Below are 21,563 nucleotides of genomic sequence, written 5' to 3' on the forward strand. Positions count from 1 at the left end.
TACGATAGCAACAATGACTTCATTTCTGCTTTTCACTTTATAATGTATCACATTCTTGACAAAAAGAATGGACCAGTTGAACACACCACACAAAATGTGCACAAGCACACTTAACTTAAAGCTGAACTGACACTCTGCAACATCTAGCTGTCTAGATTTATTGCTGGAAAAGTTGAACACAAGCACTGCTTTTTGCTGTTTAAATATGGACACTCAGATGCCCAAACAGTTGCTTATGGTCAGTTTAATACTCTACCATTATTAAGTACATGTGTGCAGACTTGATTCTGCTCTCTGATTTGTGGAGCTGGTTCCAATGTGACCTCTATAGCTATGCCGGTGGAGGTCTGACTTTATGAAACTGCAGATATAGGGCAATGGGGTAGCTACCAAACACTTTAGGAGATAACATGCACCCTGTGTGTTACAAGCATAGAAGCCATTATGTTATGCAAAATAAAATGCAATCAATACCAGGTGAATGAGTTAAAAAAAGGGGGGCAAGCATGTGAAATAGACCTATTTCAAAGCAGGTCGTTCTAAAAATGTCCTTTTTATAGGGGGTGTAATTCTGTTTATGAACAAACCATTAGGGGGGATACTGAAGCAAACAAAGGTCAACAGGGATTCGGTAACCAGAGTTTTACAATCATGGTAAAAATATTCTGCGTAATGCTGTCTGGAAAGGGTATGTGCTCAAGAGACAAGCCAGGGAATAAATTAACTTGTTACTGTACTATCTGTGACAGTGTAAAACTCTAATCAGCACCTTCGTTTTGGTGCACCACCAGCACTTGAATCCTTTTTTGTGTGTTATTAGAAAACTACCTAACACAGCAGAAAGACTTGTTTTGTGTATTTCCCATGACACCTAAATGTTCATTGGACTTTCCTTGAACATACAGTATGTGCCGCGCTGTCAACAGCCTGATTGCTACCAGTGCCTGGAGCTGACTGGTTTAATAAGTTTTCCTAAAAATAGCTCACCTGTCTAGTCTGAGTCCCTCAATAAATAGGTCATGTGCTATAATCAGCAAGTGTGTGTCCTTGTACTGCGCTTTAACTTAGCGTTTGTTAGTTCCAGTTTTACAATACCCTGACCTGCCAATGTGTGAAATGTGTCCTTGTGGGTAAATGATTGGCTTTGCATTGTATTGTATAAGAGGGCACAGGGATTAGATGATTCAGTAACATCATCCCATTAGCTTTTTAGTCTTGGATTTTACACTCCTTCTTTGTAAAGGACTGTGAAGGCTCAATCATCTGGTATTGGACCTTCACTTGTCCTTTCAGTTTGGGACATAACTAATGTTCCTGTCCTGTTGATTAAATAATCAATACTTTAAAATGTCCTTACCTCTCATTAGCAAATAACAGCATTCCCCTTTATTGTTTTTCTGTTTATTGCTTTGTTTTCCAGACTTTATTTTCACTTCAAATATAGTATAGCCCATGTATCCTGCCTCAATGCTCTGTTTGAAGAAAGTGCTTGGTTTTCCCTCACTGTGCACTTCCTGCGTTACAGTTATTAGGACCCTACCTACCTGAACACACACAAGTTGCTACAAAGAACATGAATGCAAGGCTCAGGTGGGGTTAGCAAAAGTACTTATAAATGCTGTATGTGTTGGAACGGTAAGAACTTTTTAATGTTCTGTTAACGGTTAATAGAAATCGTACTCTACTGCACCATTTTGATTTAATGAAAAATGTTATCTATGTTTAACATCGAAAAATCTCTTCCAGATTAAATTAGTCTACATGCATACCCTGAAGGTTCAAACCCATCATGTTCTGAGATTCTGAAGACATTTTGGAAGCTAAAGGAAGAGCTCTGATTGGGTTCCTGATGAACATTCCCTTGTGAGCCAAGAATAATGAATACTCAGAGGACCAGAAGCATTTTACTAAAAAAAAGATGCATAATAAAAAAATGCACTCAGCAGAATTAAATGAGAAAAGTGATGCTGAACACTGCACTTCTGTCCGTGTTCAAAGTAAAGTTACTGGTAGGTATTTGGATACCTGAATTGCCATACACTAGATTCATTACAGACCCAGTTTTTTTTTTTGTTGTTTTTTACTTTCTAGATTAACAAAAAACAATGCATTTACAAAAGAAAAAAAAGTGAAATGAGTTTTGTTTCTTTTTTTCGTCCACACCTGAGAACAGTCAGCACGTGTTTATCTGCCTCTGATGCTTCACTGATGCTTCACTCTCATGTAGCCGTCAGCCAGCGCTGTAACAGAGTGATTCTGCTATAGAATACTACATAGAACCACCACACGTGTTTTCAGTGTGGTGGTGCAATGATCTGGGAGCTATGCCCAGCAACCAGAGGTCCAGGGGTCCAGAGGCCCAGCGAACAGAGATCCAGAGGTCCAGGGGTCCAGCGACCAGAGTTCCAGAGGTCCAGACCAGAAGGCCGGGTGTCTGGGAGCCTGAGCCGCGGGAACCGATCCACAGGCGCCAGGGTTCTGCATAGGGGTGATGGTCACCTCTCCTCCTCCTTCTCCTCTGGTTCTGGGTCTTCGGAGAGTCAAGCTAGGGTGCTCCTTGCACCAGGAATGTTGATGAATAGAGGAAAATAAAACAACAGTAAACAACCATGGGAGGCTGTAGCCCTAAACACAGTGGGGATAACATCACAAACTCATTTAAATCTCTCTACTGTGAACCATTCCATCAGCTTCACGAGTGCATCGCGAGGGGCGAATCTTAATATAAAAATGATGAATATAACAAATGATTGAATTCATACAATCAGTTTAGTATCAAGTATGTTTACAATCTGCAGCTGACACACACTACAGAGGGCTCAGTCACACAGGGACATGTCATGTAATCATGAGCAGTGGGAATAAGAGGCAGGTTTGACTTCAATCTCTTGCTTTGGCAACTGAGTTACTTAGGAGCAATCAGGAACAACATGCAGGCAAACAAAATACACACTGGAATAAAAACATATATAATTGGGACCGTTGTATTTCAACTCCAGACCTTCCCCAAGAATTGCCTGGAGACAAAATGATTGTTTATTTTGTGGCATTTTCAAACTTTTTAAACTATATTACTGCATATAAGTAATTTACTCCATGAGCAGCTAATTTCTGGTGAGAAGCTGTCTGGAGTAATTCAGGTTGAGCTAGAATCAAATCAACAAGGTAGCTATTCCCCTTGCAGGTGCACAGATATGTGTAGCAATATAGTTAATTGCCTTTGCTCCGTTTTACAGCTGGTGCACTGAGGCACAAGGAGATTGAGAGACTGGTCAAGTTTACACAAGTTATTTTGTCAATTTAAATGTAACTTCAGTTAAGTTTTGTTATTTAACAAAATGTGCACCAAATGTGCACCACTGTTTTAGTCCCAGCACTGTTTCAGCAGATGTTTACTCAACACAAATGACCAAGCTTTGAAAATAAGTCAGGGAGACATACTGTACATAAAGAAACCTTGTTAATTACAACCCAGTACATTAGACAAACATGTAGACAAACACACATACTTCCCAATAATCGCTTGTCACAAAGACGGCCGGAGTGGGTGGCGTCAGACCAGAATCAGGAATTCAAACAAAGACAGTGGTTGTGATGAGCTGAGTGCAATGGCTGCACTCAGCGTTTATTAACAAAATAAAAAGGTTTAACAGTACAAAAACAGGACACGGCACTGGTAGCCAAAAGAAACATATAAACAAAACGGACTAAACACTTAACAAACGGTGCACGGAGACAAACAAACACGGTGAGTACAAACAACTATTATATTTACGATCTTTTCGCTTATTTTAACTCTCCTTCTCCACACCCGTTCTCCACTCCCGAACACCTAAACCCCGACTGCATGCTACGTGTCTCTATATATACTGTTGTGCTGGGATTCAATTACTAATTAATTATTCACTTGAATCCCAGCACGTGAATTAATTCTGTGCAACCCCGTGCTCACATATTATATTTTAAATGCACGTGCGTGATGTGCAATCCCGTGCCTAAATACAAATATACACTTTCTAAATACACGTGAAACACAGACCCGTTTATATCCTGTGTACCAATCTATACACCAACATTAACATACGCACGCATACATACATACACAGAACACACAAACGCACACAGGGGCGGGGCACTTTGCCACATATACCCCCCCTTGTGCGCAGCACACATGGCCTCAACGGCCACCTCCCCCCTTAAATACCCAGCAGTCCAGGCCAAAGTCTCGGGCTGGGAAGGGAGGCTTCAGTGGGCCCATGGCTGGAAATGCTGTCAGCTCCCCTGCCGGTAGTGGCACAGCTGACAGCATGCTGGTCCCGTCCTGCAGCGAAAAAGCTGCGGGGGCAGGTGGTCCCCCGACCTCCCCCTTCTTCGTAGCCGGCAGCTCCCTCCTGTGGGGCTCCGGCCACAAGAACTCCTGCAGCGAAACTGCTGCTGGGGAAAGTGGTCTCCAGACCTCCTCCCCCTTCTTCGTGGCCGGCAGCTCCCCTTTCTGGGGCTCCGGCCACCGTACTCCCTGCGGAGGTACAGGCAGCAGAGGCAGCTCCTGCTCCTCTGCTCCTGGCGGTGGTGGAGGCAGAGGCAGCTCCAGCTCCTCTGCTGGTGGAGGTGGCGGAGGTAGAGGCGATGGGGCTGATGCTGGCCACTCAGAGGGAGGCTGTGGCGGTGCTGGCTCCCTCTGCTGTGGCGGCTGGGCATGTGCGCGCCGTGCTGCCTTCAGTAGCATAGCTAGAGGCTGCTGGGGGACACCAACATCCTGCCCTTCTCCCCCCAAAAAATTTTCAGGGGGTTGAGCCTGTAACTCCTCCCCTTCTGGCTCTTGGGACGGCACCAGCAGGTATTCACCCTCTGCTGGTGGAGGTGGGACCAGCAGGCATTCTCCCTCTGCTGGCAGCTTGGGTCCTACGGCTGTGGAAGCCCCGACTTCCCTCTTTTTGGGCTGTGGACGCACCGACTCCTCCCTTTTGGGCTGTGGACGCACCGACTCCTCCCTTTTGGGCTGTGGACGCACCGACTCCTCCCTTTTGGGCTGTGGACGCACCGACTCCTCCCACTCAGGCGTTGGACGTTCGGGCTCCTCCCACTCAGGCGTTGGACGTTCGGGCTCCTCCCACTCAGGCGTTGGACGTTCGGGCTCCTCCCACTCAGGCGTTGGACGTTCGGGCTCCTCCCACTCAGGCGTTGGACGTTCGGGCTCCTCCCACTCAGGCGTTGGACGTTCGGGCTCCTCCCACTCAGGCGTAGGACGTTCGGGCTCCTCCCACTCAGGCGTAGGACGTTCGGGCTCCTCCCGCTTGGGCTGTGGACGCTCAGGCTCCTCCCATTTGGGCTGTGGACGCTCAGGCTCCTCCCGCTCGGGCTGTGGACGCTCAGGCTCCTCCCATTTGGGCTGTGGACGCTCAGGCTCCTCCCATTTGGGCTGTGGACGCTCAGGCTCCTCCCGCTTGGGCTGTGGACGCTCAGGCTCCTCCCGCTTGGGCTGTGGACGCTCAGGCTCCTCCCGCTTGGGCTGTGGACGCTCAGGCTCCTCCCGCTTGGGCTGTGGACGCTCAGGCTCCTCCCGCTTGGGCTGTGGACGCTCAGGCTCCTCCCCATAACTGCGGAAGGGACAGTGGGCGAACAGGTGATCCTGGTCGCAGAGGAGGCACCCCGGCGATGGCTTGTTACATCGCCGTGGATGCCTGGCCCTTAGGCGGCACTCCTCCTCCCTGTCCTTCACCTCTTTATCTGTCTCTGCCTCCCGCTTGGGCTGTGGAGGCAAAACCAGCAGGCATTCACCCTCTGCTGGTGGAGATGGGGACAGCAGGTACTCCTCTGCTGGTGGTCCTGCTACCTGGGCTGCTGTTCCGTTTATCGTTGCCTCCAGGTAGCTGAGGAGAAACTCCACACCTTCCTCCAAGGTGTTTGGGGTGTGTTCCTGCTGATAGGCCTCCCATCTCTCACTGTCCATCATCCACAGGGCCCGAACGACTATGGGCAGAGCCTGGGCCTCCAGCCCAGCATTCTCTAGGAACCAGTCCCGCCATTTTGTGGCGTCTTCTGCCATTATATATATATATATATATATATTTTTTTTTTTTTTAAAAAAAAAACCCTCCTGGTCTGACGCTTGGAGGCGCGGCTATCCCACGATGACACCACGTGTCACAAAGACGGCCGGAGTGGGTGGCGTCAGACCAGAATCAGGAATTCAAACAAAGACAGTGGTTGTGATGAGCTGAGTGCAATGGCTGCACTCAGCGTTTATTAACAAAATAAAAAGGTTTAACAGTACAAAAACAGGACACGGCACTGGTAGCCAAAAGAAACATATAAACAAAACGGACTAAACACTTAACAAACGGTGCACGGAGACAAACAAACACGGTGAGTACAAACAACTATTATATTTACGATCTTTTCGCTTATTTTAACTCTCCTTCTCCACACCCGTTCTCCACTCCCGAACACCTAAACCCCGACTGCATGCTACGTGTCTCTATATATACTGTTGTGCTGGGATTCAATTACTAATTAATTATTCACTTGAATCCCAGCACGTGAATTAATTCTGTGCAACCCCGTGCTCACATATTATATTTTAAATGCACGTGCGTGATGTGCAATCCCGTGCCTAAATACAAATATACACTTTCTAAATACACGTGAAACACAGACCCGTTTATATCCCGTGTACCAATCTATACACCAACATTAACATACGCACGCATACATACATACACAGAACACACAAACGCACACAGGGGCGGGGCACTTTGCCACATCGCTTCATATATTTAAAAATGGTGTACTAAAGAAAATGTCACATCAGTTTCTGAAAAGGTTTTGTTAAGAAACCTGCAAGAAGGACTGAAAATGTAAGCATACACATTTCATATTGACAGAATCTCTGAAGAAATATTGAAGACTGTGTTTTAAAATGGTCTTGTCATTGCACTCTACATCTTTTGCCTTTCTAAATGCAGCTAATTGTAGTTGACCTAAAGCAACATAAATCTTGAAGAACGTTCCATTGTTGCCAGAGGGCGGGAAAACGGCTAACTGGAAACAGAAATATTTATGTTATATTTTAATTATTATTATTTTTTATTTCTTAGTAAACACCCTTATCCAGGGCGACTTACAATTGTTACAAGATATCACATTATTTTTTACATACAATTACCCATTTATACAGTTGGGTTTTTACTGGAGCAATCTAGGTAAAGTACCTTGCTCAAGGGTACATGCCATTAATATAAACTGAATTGCATGCTGTAACTGCAGGTAAAGCAGTGCCTAAAAATAAGATATATCTATTTCTGAGAATACCACAACATAATTGCACTGTAAATTATATTTTAATATAAAAAAAAAAAGTTTTTTTTCTCAAGGAGATTTGAGGTGAGTTATTTTTCAAGCCATCGGTTTCAAGCCTAGTTCTAACAACACATGACACAATGCAAATCCTAATGTTCATGCTTCATGTGACAGAATTATTTCAGAAGCAGTGGTATTGGTGCTATTCTGTGCACAAAATATGCATTTTGCACTGAATAATGCAAGTAGCATACATACAATATCCTCTGTGGTAATGATGAAGCTTGACTGGGCTATGTTACGTAAATCCATAGTAATACCTGGGATGGAGATGTATGATGTCATCAAGTTATTGCTAATATTCACCCTCCCTCCTACAGCCCCTACACCCCCCTCCAGATTATGTCAGCGAGTGGATTGTCTCACCCGAAACTGAGTGAAAAACAGTATGGAGTTTCTGATCAGATAAATAAAAAAATGAATGACCTGAACCTGTAATACAGAAACACATACCTGTTGAAATATGTGATAGTGTGAAAGTGAGTGTCTCTCACATACAGCGGGGTCTGACAGTCATTCACTCGCTTATGACTTCTGGGGTTCTCAGAATAATGACGCATGGGGCCCATAGTTTCATGCCAGCAAGGCCTCTCTCTTCTCTGCCTTGTTTGTGGACAGAATGGTTGCCAGGAGCGACAGATCGAACGCTAAATACTGTCCGAAAGGTACAACTTAATGATCCAAACCCTTGAGGGGGAAACACAAAGCGGATGAAACTGCAACGTTATTATTTAGATGCACTGCTATTCATTAAAGAAGACCCCTGTGTCTTCAGTTCAAGACTAGGTTAATATCACTATGCTAGTGGTTTCATAACTTCTGTTGATGGACTGGTGGTATATATTGCTCTATAGTGTTTCTTTTCCTTAACAACAGCCTTGAAGGGTTTAATGCATACAGCATGATTTCAAGCTTTGTGAACATGGATCCTAGGTGCCGACACTCGGTACCTGTTTTGGCTTGATTTTAAAGCATTGTTAATTTGCTGTTATGTTGACAAAAGCATTATAATAAGTACCCAGCCAGCTTAATTACCACACCTTTTCTATTGTGTACCTGCTTACGCGTGGGTGGGATGAAGCATATCAAGTTTTCTTCACACCTCTGTAAGTAGAGCGCACCTCAATCCTGCGCCTTTATCAAGCTGGCCTGGGCTGCCAATTTTGCCAAATTATGTGGTGGCTTTATGTGGTGAACTGATGTGCCCCTGGAGCCTAGAGATTGAGACGACCAAAAATTGTTTTACCCGTAACTTGTGCCGGTGTAACAGTGTGGAAACTGGGCGTGAACTGGCAACCACGCATACCACATTATGCACTATGAAAATCTGTAATGGCAGTGCAGCACACAACATTGCCAGTTACACCAGACTCTAAACCACATGTACACAGATGAGAAGCTTGGAAATAACATTGTATTTGATAATCCCCACATTATCCTGCCTATTTAAGTCAAGGTGAATTTACCCTCCCTGACAAAAATAGATTTTATGAATTACTTCAGCAGTGCCTGGGGACATAAGCTACCTGTTTTTTTTTCCAGCATGATGTATCACCTTGTGCTTTCAATGAAGAATGGTGTAAAAGCAACTTTTACATCATTCAGCTGTCATCAGTTATTGGCAGCCACTGTTTCTTGTCATCATGCTACACTATTTGCCAGGCGCCCAGTAAGCTCGTGGACTCCTGTAGGACTAGCATTTGTCCTCTAGAGGTCAGTAGTCGCCGAAATCTGCTCTCAAGCTCCTGTATGTAAGGACCTTCTCCTGAGCTGTTCTTAGGAACTGATGTGGAGAGGGATGTAATTAACATATATATTTGGTATAACAGGATCAGTTTGTAAGTTTTCATTTTCAAAGCATGCCAGGTGCTTCAAACAAAACAATGCATTAGACAGACTGGAATCTCAACCTGCTTGTCGGTATCCGTGACACTGGAATGTGCAGTAGAAGTCTCGTTCTGTTCCCATGCTCTTGTAAGCAATCTCTAAGCGATAAAGAATGCCAACACTTTCTTTTTCTAGTTTGATATTTAGATAGTGATTCATTGTATTAGCACTCGTCACTGGATGAAAATGCCCATAGATTTAAAATCATGTGTATGAAATTATGCATCTAAAAAATAAAAAATAAATCCTTTCTTCTGTGCTCACTTAATTCTTCTCGCACGCATTCTTTCTCAGCAGGGGATGTTGGAAAATGGAGTTCAAAATGCCCCAAAAAAAAAAAATGCCCGGGTGATCGCAAATAGAGCCACACAATGGAGAAGGCAGAATAACACACCAGGAGGCATTCGTCCAGTTTTACGCGTCTGAGGAACAAAAGACACCTTTAGTTTCCATCAAAATAATTAAAAAATGAACACAAATATATTGTACCTTGAAGCAAGAAGTGCTGTGGAGAAAAGCAGCTGTGAAGTTGCTGATTGTGTGTTTCTGTTGTGAGTAAAATAAAACAGGTTTAGCTTGGATAATCTTAATGTTGTACTGGAGGAGCTTTAAAAGCTTCTGCCTTTTCAAAATTAGGCAAAACAATTGACTCCAGTAGTGCATAAAGCCACTGACAGTCAATCAATCTGGTACAGTCGCTGTGGAAGCGGTAGACCAAAAATATATTTAAAAAAGCATAATTTGGCCTCTCAGACAATTAGAGCTCCCAAACCCCCAAAATTCCAGTACAAAAAATCAACTGACAAAAATCTGACAGGTACAAAACACGCTGCTCTACTGTGTGGATTTCCTGATATTTAGTGCCTGCACACCGCAGAGCTTTTTATAAGATTTATGTAACAGACTTTTATTGTTGTTTTTTTGTTTTTTTTTCTTATGCTGTAAGTGAATGGGGTGGAATGTGTGGTAGGCAAAGACTGGAAATTTAGAAATGACTGCGTGCCATAGTGCTCAGAAATCAGGTAAGAACTAATAATAAATACATGATGAATACTGCAGTGAAGGTAACGAATACAGCAACACATTTCCAGACTTTTAGCAGACACTTAAGCAGTATTTTAGAACCCCTTGGAGAATTACTCTTAATGTCAGTCACAAAACAGAAAGATATTAATCTGTTAGATTAATGTTTCCAATGTGTCACTGTTTTTTTAACCTGTGTATTATTTTAGTCTTTGCTACAGCATTATTTAAGTGGCCTCTTTGTACATATCATTAAGTTATTTTGTGACATTTGTTTATTGAAACTGTAACGCATTGTTGTCGCATAAAGAAGGATTTTTAACTGCAGTGAAAACGAGATTCCCCTGCCATACAGTTTCAAATAACACAGCTATGCTCATTTTCCATTTAGTGATAAGCTATTTGTAGACCTCTGCTTTCATCAATATTTTCAATTGGCCTCACAAACCACATTTAGGTTGTGTATCGACTTCAACTGATTTCACACAAGTTGAAATGCGTTATTTTCTCTTCACAATAGAGAGCTGGTACATAACTTGTGCCTGTAACTACAGGATATTATTATTATTTCTTATACCTGGTTTTAGAAATTACCAAATAGAAAAAACAATGATGTGGTGTGAGTGTTTATTTAATGCTAACACTGCATACGATACTATTGATATGTATCTCAAGTTTGTTTTGTTACTTGGCACTTTCTAAGACTCTATAATTTAGTTCCCTAAAGCAATGTACTCCAAAACATAATTAGAGCAACTTTATCAGAGGGAAAAAATCATTAAAAAAAAGAACTCAGACATTTAATGACGGAGCTTGGAAATAGTCCTAAATTGCTGATTTATGTGTGATTTTTCCTTTCAAATTGTGCTACTGACAATGTGTAGCTTTGAGAATCTAGCCTATATGTTATTTTATTTAAATTAAACAGTAAACATCCAATAACAGATGACAATAGCTCAATAAATTCAAGTCATCGTCTTAGATATTTAATTTTGGCAACGGGTGATGCCCTGAACCTCGCCTCAGTTATCCTATAGTTAAGAATTGTCTTAATCTCTGGTGTTGTCAGTCACCTCCTCGATGTTTCTCAATGCAAAATCTGTTGGATCTGCCAATTCTTAGTGTAATGATACATTCATTGTTTGATGCCTAAAAAAAAAAAAAACTGTATTCAAAAAAACATTGCAATCCGTTTTTACGTAATGCCTGACTGGATCACAATGAAAAGCGAACTCATCTGTAGATCTTGACACTCACATTGCCTGTGCTTGTTACTTTGCTGACCACCTGATGCAAGATTAATGAAGGTCCCTTAGCAACTCAAGATGGCAACTTCCACCAATGGCAGCATGGTTTGGACAGCCACTATGCAATATTAATGCTTTACTCCATTTTCAGAATGTGCAGCACTGCAGCCAGTATCCAGAGATGCAATTATAATCTACGGTAATTCCTATAGTAATTTGCTGAGGGTAATGTTCTGTATGTAACTGCTGGCAGCTCATTGGGGACTCAAATTGTGATGTTTTTTTGTTTTTTTCATGGATAACTCTACATCCAGCACACAATACATTTCAAGGCCAGCATCTGGCCGCGCTATTCCAGTAACAGCGGGAGATCAATCGCCTTCCGAGAACAAGGACTGCAGCAAGCCGTAACTCTAAATCAATTAAGTCTAATTTAAAATCTCAGTGGCATGAGACATTTTTCTTTTGGGTTTTTATAGTCCAAGTTTATCAATCTTTTTGTATTATTGTGCCATGTACCCAATGCTCAGTATCCTGTAAGCCATGTCTGTGGACACTGGGTTATTTCAAGCAATGTGTTTTAATAATATTCACATATAGTATCAGTGTTCCCTAACCACTAAGACATTTATATTAAATCATGCCCTATTATTTATGCTTTCCAGCATACCCGACCTACAGTACGGTATATACTGTATTACTTTTTACAGCATGTACTGTACTATACAGTATATTATCCAACAAAATGAGTTTTATTTTCCAAACTATGTTTGCATATTTTAGGTTTTCATAAACGTAAATTAGTAAATCAAATTCTCAGAAACCTGTTTCATGTTAGAAAAAAAATCATATTTGTATTTATTAATGTACCCAAGTAAAACCTCTGCTCCTTCTTATCTCATTTAACAATAGTTAAATAGTGATGAATTAAGAAGTACTAAAAGAAACTAACTAGCTTATTTAATCCTGCGTATTGAGGTTGGATAAATAAGTTATCTGTAACTTGCTAAAGTAATGCATACCTATTTACAGTTTCTAGCCGGTATGCCATATGTGTTCAATGTATGAATGATGGTTGTATTTTTTTGGGGGGAGGGAGGGGGGGGATGTTAGTACCACTGGATCACACCTCCCTCTGAAAGAGGAGCTGGGCTGACAAAGCCACGCACTCCCTCCCCCATCATGGGGACTGCCTACAAATAAAACCGAGGTTGAGGAGGTGAAGGAGGAAGCCAGCAACAGCTAGGTGAGTTTCACTGAGGTTTAAATAAGTTTGGGAAGAGCTAGCGATAGGAAAGGCAAGTCCTCCATGATGCAAATCGCATTATATGAACAATTTGGAAATGAAGACTGGCTTTTTACCTACAGTGTATTTCTAAGAAAAGTAACTTTATTATTTATTAACTCTAATTGCTATGTAAACATCAGAAGGTATAGGCGCTACTAGTATGGTTGCTATCCCAAAGTTCAAGTCCTAAAAGCAGATACTTTGGTTATCAATTACAGGTGTAAAAGCAAAGCTGTGCCAGTTATTTTTAGCACCTGTGTTTCAATACCATGTGAACACAGAAGGTGGAAAGGTCTTTGCATAGTTGACATTTTAATCAGTTCCTTTGCAGCCGCCCCTTGGTTAGATAATTATATATTTATCACATTTCTGACATTCTCAGAACAAACATACTGAGCTTTAATAGCTATGTGCTATTCCCCGAGGAATCTGCTTTTAACCGGTAGTTGCAGATAAAGTGACATTGCAAACCTGAATTAGGTGAAATCAATCACTTACAAAAAGATACAGGCCGGGCAGCAGCTAAATGGGATCTTGGTCAAAATTTGTGAGGAGTCTGTGAGATCTCACACAGCAGGAGTGCTGTTTGCTTTGTCATTCCATAACATGTTAAACAAACAGTGCTTGATGAAAGGGCAGTCCGCAGCGAGATATGTCAAAGTTAATGCAGAACAGATCAAAAACACTTGTTGTAAGAAACACTTCAGTGCAAATTCCAAGCCTCCATCAGTCACAAAAGCGCAGTGTCACTGACTGCACAGCATGGGACCCTGTGCAACGACCCGTGTGAGCAGCATACTTCATTCGTTTGGCAGAGCCTTCCAAGCTGTTGTGATTGAACTCACAGGCCAATGGGATTCGCCTGCTCCCAGGTGGATTATGATGATTTCAATGAGAAACAATCAGTGGAATGTAATTGTGTAACTATGGCTTCGGTTCAGGGAACATGCCTGGGCAGGTATGGGAACCTTTGTTCTGAAAAAAAAAAAATGTCACAATTGGGATGTAAAGTTTGCTTTTCTTTTCTTTTCAGGCATTATTGACAAAGCATTTCTAAACATAAGAATATCATTGTCGTCATAGCGACCCACGCATTTGAATGGACACAATAAGAAGAAATAATACTTTAGGTAATAATCGTCCCTTCCCTTCTTTATCCACTCTCCTGTTCCAGAAGCAGGACCAGTTTGTTTTCCTTTCCTCATACATCTCACCTGTCTGATCGGCTGAAGCAAGTCATGTAAACAAACATGTAACAATCAAGAAAGTGTTTCTGATTACTGATTTAAGTTTCCTTTATTGCTTTTGTTGGTTTTAATAACCTCGTCCTAGCAGATACTGTAGGTGCGCACCAAGCAGTAATAACATAGTAGATACAGACTCTCAAATCACTACTACAAACCTGATCTGTGATCTTCAGTGCCTAACAAGGTCAAAGGTCTGTTGACCATAAAAAAGAAGACATGCTGGGGCCTTTATGGACAACAGCGTCCTCTGTAGAATGTATAGTAACATTTAAAAGGTTAAAATGGAATCTCCATTAATCTGACAGCCAGGGTGTGTTTTTAGTTTTGTTTCTATGTTACCCTCTTGTCATTTTTACACTCCAGGACCTTTGAGGGTTGAGAATGGAAGCTGAGGAGCACATTAAATGACTGGTTTTCAAGGGAGAACCTTACAGCAGGAAAATAAACTTTGGATCAAAGATTACAAATAACTTACAGAACACTTCATGTACCAGTACTTAAACTGAACTTCTTTGCTTGCCATTCAGACATGAGTTTGACTAAAGAATGCACATCTTTCAGGCAGGGCAGCTTTATATACACTGCAAAGTATGATCATTAGATTCACAGGAAAATCCAGCACACACTGTGTTATAAAAACAGGACACAATTTACCAATTAAATTGATCAGATTGTGTTTGTAACACCTGCTGAGAATGTCACTAGATAGGCATACTACGGGAGTTTTGAATCTTGCGGCATGTGCTGTATTCCATGTTGACAAAAATGGTTAACTATAAATATTGTAGCTTTTTCTTCCTTGCTCTTTGTACTAGTTTTTTTTACACTCCAACTCACATGAACCAAAAACCATTGTCATGTTTTATACTATTCCTGAAGCTATCCTAATCTTAAGAGCTCTACCAGTGAACACTCAAGTTTAGTTTCCCCACCTGCAGTACTGATATGATAGTTGCTGCAGCGGTGCCTTTTTCTTGGGTGCTGACAATTATAGTAGCAACTGATTATCAGCAAATACAGCAGGCCCTTCACACAGACACACAGTATTGTGATCTGTTCTGAGATGGAGGTATGTGGTCAAGCCGATATTTTGAGAAAGGTGAGCCCTGCGCTAAAAGGATTGATCTGATTAAAGCATGACGGAATCCACCGGAATTACAGCAGTCACTTATTTTCAGGAGTAATCGTGGGGAAATCACTGATAGGTGGTTCATGCAATCCAGGGTAATTCCCAAGTGCTGTAATAAAAATCCAGCGGTGGGTTATCTCGGCAGGGTATAGGGTGATCAAATCACCCCCTTGGCTCCTGTAATAGTGGCAAAACCTTGGCAATGGTTTTATCATGGTCTTGGACGAGCCATCTCTGAAATATGTGTGGAATTCATGTCTGATGTTAAGGCTTGATGATTGACTAAAGTTGGACTTTGAGTTGCATATGCAGTACATTCCACAAAAGCAAAAGTTTAACAATGTAATCATCCCAATAATTACTTTTGTTTGTATAAATGGCAGCTGGATTTATGATTGTAGCAGACTGGTCAAAAATTGCATCTATAAACTAGGCTGTGTGTCGATATAAACAAGGTATTTATTTGTTTAAATGGCAATACCCAGTACAAAGCCAACTGTACATTTAACTATCTAATGTGTTTAAGCATTCATTAATTTGTTCAGGCAGGGGCTCGATCCTCAGTTGCTACCTTCTATGCTGTTAAGGACTCTGTGCAGCAATTCTTTACACCAGTGGTTCCCAACCAAAAATGTTACAGCTAACTTGAAATCTGCAATTGTTTAAGAGCTGAAAACCATTAAAAAGGCCTAATTAAGCAAATTATCAGTTCTTCTTAAGGGTCTAGTTAAGTAATTGAGAGAAAACCAGCAGACACAGGGGGTCCCCAGGACTAGGGTTGGGATGCACTGCCTTACATGTAGTGATTCACTACATGTAGTGATTCAAAAAAGTTAAATCATTTTTTATTTTGTTTCAAGTTCCATGAGGATTTTCTTCTTCCACATGCAGTACACTCATATGACGGATTCTCTTGATTTTCCAGTTTGATTATTTACTATGAAAATTTTTTTTTTAAGAAAACCTCTGCAAAATGGCGGTCAGAAACTGATGTTGCGTGCCTATTGTTAAAGGGATTGTAGATAACAAATGAATTACTTAAATATCCCTCGCCACGCACACCCTTTAGCCGTATACTGTAGGTCTCAAATGTGCAGTTTTGAAAGAAACACATGTTTTAGCAAACATGTATTTTCATTTTAAAACATGATATCTGTTACTACGTTAAGTAAATGACATTTCAATTTTCTCCGCCTTTTCGTTACATTTAAACTTCCTGGGTCACGTCACCTCAGTAGTATCTTCTTGGTCATAGGATGATAATGGCTGAAAGTCAAGTCATTAGGGGAAGAAGCTGATTGGTTAATGACAGGAAAGAACATAAGAAAGTTTACAAACGAGAGGAGGCCATTCAGCCCATCTTGCTCGTTTGGTTTTTAATAGCTTATTGATCCCAGAATCTCATCAAGCAGCTTCTTGAAGGAACCCAGGGTGTCAGCTTCAACAACATTACTGGGGAGTTGGTTCCAGACCCTCACAATTCTCTGTGTAAAAAAGTGCCTCCTATTTTCTGTTCTGAATGCCCCTTTATCTAATCTCCATTTGTGACCCCTGGTCCTTGTTTCTTTTTTCAGGTCAAAAAAGTCCCCTGGGTCGACATTGTCTATACAGAATCCATTTCAGGTGTGGGGACGACACAACACAAGTGCAACACAATCTGAAAGCATTGATATCAAAGAGAGGTACCAGATAGAATCAGGTATCATGGGCTATAATATAAACACGTTTACAAGAGTGTTTCTTTCCAAACTGGACATTTGAGACACATGTTACATAACAAATGAAAGTAAGTTATATTATTATTTTGTTAGCAACAATCACTTTAATACTTTGACTTTCTTCTTTTTCAGAAGGTCCTGTCTTTGCGTTGCTGAAAGTTAAAGGTTTGTCTTACAAACTTCCTTGCTGATGGAATCAATATGTCTTTGTAAAGATATCCACTACCTAAGATTTAAATTCATTTTACGCATTGCCACTTGTTCCCTGGAGCATCAACACATAAACCAACTCTGAACCTTACATCAGATTTGTATACCAAACCTTTAACTTTTTTGATTAATGGATTAATTATTAAGAAAAAACAAAAACCGTGTGAGTGGTACAAGTATTATCAGGGAGAATACAATGCCTAGCTTGAACAGAACAAGGACATTATCCCGGGTGAATAGACGTGAATATGAAGCGTGGTCATTTTATATCACTGTCTTAAAAGCAAAGGAAAAAGAATAACAAACAACGATAGAAAAACAACCACTGTGATGACATAATACAATTTAATAAACAAAAAAAGGGTACAAAATGTAAGTTCTTTAAAAAAAAAACAAATAATAAATAAATAATAATGTATTGCTGAGTTTCCCGAGTTATAGTTTCTGCTTGCAACATTTTCTATAGTTTTCCAAAGATACATTCTTTATTCTCAACAATAAAAAAAAACATAGTACAACAACAAAAAAAACCAATATTTTTTATGAATACAGTATACATTCATACAAGTTAACCATAAATAAATGACAAGTAAATACATTTAATTTGTTAGAGTGCCATTGTTAACAGTACACAACTTCTAAAGACAAGCCAATGAGAAAAAATAGCATTTGTATGCATGATGATGCAGCACAGGTTCCATATATACTTTACAAAACAGCAGAAATGGTATGTTTGGTTCAGACCTGACTGATATTAGATCTTGCAGTTCTTATACAAGTTCTTATACAAGTTCAACACTGATCCACTTATCAGCTTGGTGGGAACAGTCCAGTTTTATCTTGGTAGACCTTGTATAGGGTTTCTGAGTATTAGACCTTTGCTGAAAAAGGATTTACAACAGATTTGCATGCATAGACTGTCAGGGATTGAACTGTGTAAATAATGCAGATTACGGGAATCAGACAGATTTCAAGATCTGAAGTGTGTGTATATAATGTATATAATGTGTGTGTGTGTGATTTTACAGCGTGTTGCTTTCAAAACAAGGTGAGTTTTATTATATTATTTTTCTTGATTTGACTATTATTCTCTACTGCACAATGAATTGACTCTATTGTCAGGCACAGACTAAGTGTAATGTATTGTGTTGTTCGACTTCACAAATGGACTTGGATGTTACGAAGAGATGGTTATAATAAAAGGCAGCAAAATGTATAGATTTCCATTGTTAAAACCAGACAGCTGACCAGTAAAAAAGAGTGTCAATGCTAAAGGCGTGGCATTATTAATAGCTAGCAGAAATATTTGCAGGGCCAGTGACTTATTATGCGACCCATAGCATCAGATATGTAGCTAGACATTGGCCAAAGCCACGCTGAAGAGAATTCATGTTCTTGAGTGGGTCAGTCAAAGTCCTGACTTGAATCCAATCGAAAATTTATGGCGAGACTTGAAGATTGCAGTCCATCGACAATTCCCAACAAACTTATCAGAACTGGAGCCATTTTAATGTGAAGAATGGGCAAACATTTCACCATCCTACTGTGCAAAGCTAGTAGAGACCTATCCAAAAAGACTCATAGCAGTAATTGCTGCAAAAGGTGCTTCTACCAAGTACTGACTTAAGGGGCTGAATACTTATGCAACCAGTAAATTTCATTTTGTACATTTTCTTTGCAAGTTTTGCTGACATTTAACCTCCTCCTCATATAACAGTGTTCAGTTTAACCACTACAGCTTTGAATAAAAAAAGTTTTTTTTGAAAAACTGTGCATACATCATTTGTAATTCAACAAAATGTGACATTATTGGTAGGGGGTGAATACTTCTGCAAACCACTGTGTGTGTATATATATATATCTATATATATATATATTTACACACACATGTACACCAGTTTTCTGACAGTCGATAACTGGTGGGGGACACTGCAGAACGGAAACAGCGTTTCAGACTGGCTTGCCATGGGAATTAGTGGGTGAAAAGCAACAAAGGTGCAATAGTTCTGTCATTATGTAATAATTGTTACTTGCAGGAGGTCCTTGTTTTGTAAGTCATCCAAACTTCACATGCACATTCACTACATAAGTGCACCGCATGCTAGTTGTAGGTCTGGTCAATGCAATGTGCGTGCATGGTATAGTATTCTGGTTTACCAAAGCAAATTTAACAGCATTTGTTACTCAGCAGTACAGAGTTCCATTAAGGCTTTGGTATTGAACCATGGGCACCATTTTTACTCCTACTAACAGCTGCATAATAGGAATACATTACTGGTGCACTGCTAACCTTTGTGATCATGCTTGTTTAAAAATAGCAACCCTAAAAATAACAAAAGAAAAAGTCAAAATTAGCTATTGCACTTTTACTGACAAGAAAACAACAAGCTGTAGCTGTAGATTTTTGTTTCTGTGTAATTGCATTAGTCTTGCTGTTGGCCCATTGCTCTAAAGCAAAGCATCATGGGGTGAGCCTGCTTGTATTCCTTTGTGTACACTACTCTCTGTCCACAGGGTGCCCTGTACTTGTTCAGGGGATAGTGTATATACCCTAGTGGTATACAGCATGTCCTGATACATGGTAAATGGGCAGTTTTTATTTCAAAATAATACTTTTAAAAGTTAAATAAATAAATACATAAATACATAAATAATTAAAATAAGCACTTTGAAAAGATTTTAGGCCAAAGTTCCCAACTATTTCATGAATGCAAACAGTACAACCCTCTTGTATTCTTCTCCGTTAAGGTATTGATAGAGGTTTTGAATTTGGTTGGAGTAGGACTCATCAAGGTCCATCTTTACCAATCTTCTTTTATGTGGTGTGTGTGTGTTTCTGCTTATTTTTTTCAGTCTCAACACATAACCTGTTATGTGTTATTACATTTGTGGCAGGGCACTCCGCTGTGGAGTAAGAACAGCTATGGTTTTCTTTCTGTACTTCACACAATAACCACTTGAAAGGGACATCTATTCGAGAATGAAGGACTTTACAGAGCAAGATAGTTAAGCTGATGGCCAACACTTTTAATGCATTTAATTAAACAAACTAGAAGGAAGGCAATTTATGACTATCCTTTGCCAGTGTCAGTCAACATTAACTTTTTATTAAAATCCCCATAATGCATTACTTAGGAAGCATCGGACATATTGGTCACAAACACTAAACAGCAAGCCATTGTAAAATGTAACAGTTTAGTGGAAATACTGTGGGACACCAATCACTATATGAAACCTGCTCTTAACATAACAGAACATAAAGGCACCATTGATATTTTTCTCCATTGAAATACTGTAAAACCTGCTACATATGGCACATTCATTCAAAACTCAAAACGCATTTTACATACATATATTTAATTTATAAAAGACTATCTTTTTAATCCACTACTGCTAAAATAAAATAGTTTAATTTAAGTATTTTTTCTTCTTTTTTTCAGAACACTTCATTTATATAAAATAAAGTTTTACTGGTGACTCTATGTATAAGTATTTTTTTTTTTACACAGCAATCGGATCTTGATTAACTATTACACTGGACAGCCTAGCTTGCAAATCCTCCTGTGTGGATAGCTGATGGGTTGTGTTAGTCCTGCTGCCGTCAGCCAACCGGAATGCTGGGGCTGACTCTAGGTTTGCTGCCATGGGATTCTGTATGCTCAAGAAGGGCGTGTCTTCCCCTATTCGCTCGTCTTCAGTCTCGCTCTCAGAGCTGCTGCTCTCTGAGCTTGAGTCGCTGTCAGACTCCAATTTGTGTGGAATGTGGCCATTGAGCTTTGTTCTTTTTGCCCGCCGGCCATTGGCAACTTTCTTTGCAGGCTGTTGTACTGCTGGTTCATACTCCTGGGTGGTCTCATACTCATCATCTTCTACTATCCTCAGCGGGCTGGGAGGAGGGCTGTGGGCCTCATGGCCATGGTTGTAGTGGGCAGAGTTACGCTGCTGGTTGCTATTGGTATGGTCGTTCCGTTTTTCCCTCACACGTGGAGGTGTAACCAATAGGAGCGGCCTCTCATCCTCCACCAAGGGGCTGATGGCCATGGAGGGAACAGATGTGGCCAAGCTGGAAAGGGGCGGGGACATCTCTGAAGGCGGAGACAAAGGGGACTGCAACTCCACAGGGGACATGCGGGTAGGTGTCGTCATCGCAGACACGTACCTGGCGAGTAGAGAGAAGAAAACATGTGAATATGTGGGATACACAGATAAATGGTACTCTCAACCCTTTGACGTCAGAAACCTCTGCAACAAAAAGAGGTACCACCAAAAGGTGTTTTATGATGGAAGTACGCATTGCTGTTTGATTATTATTATTATTATTATTTATTTCTTAGCAGACGTCCTTATCCAGGGCGACTTACAATTGTTACAAGATATCACATTATACAGATATCACATTATTTAATTATTTTTACATACAATTACCCATTTATACAGTTGGGTTTTTACTGGAGC

The 21,563-nt window shown here is 40.6% G+C and overlaps 1 protein-coding gene across 7 annotated transcripts in view; it reads right to left on the reverse strand.

The window, feature by feature from the left end:
• Positions 1–17,436: 17,436 nt before the first annotated feature.
• LOC117963644 (pro-neuregulin-1, membrane-bound isoform-like) overlaps positions 17,437–21,563 on the reverse strand; it is a 169,131-nt gene continuing 165,004 nt past the window's right edge. For all 7 annotated transcript variants that reach the window (XM_058990494.1, XM_058990491.1, XM_058990497.1 and 4 more), the window contains one exon: positions 17,437–21,267. In XM_058990494.1, coding sequence (XP_058846477.1) covers positions 20,610–21,267 — 658 coding nt within the window. In that variant the 3' untranslated portion in view covers positions 17,437–20,609. The remainder of the gene's footprint in view (positions 21,268–21,563) is intronic.

The sequence above is a fragment of the Acipenser ruthenus genome, chromosome 2 (assembly GCF_902713425.1).
Source record: "Acipenser ruthenus chromosome 2, fAciRut3.2 maternal haplotype, whole genome shotgun sequence".
Taxonomy (NCBI): domain Eukaryota; kingdom Metazoa; phylum Chordata; class Actinopteri; order Acipenseriformes; family Acipenseridae; genus Acipenser; species Acipenser ruthenus.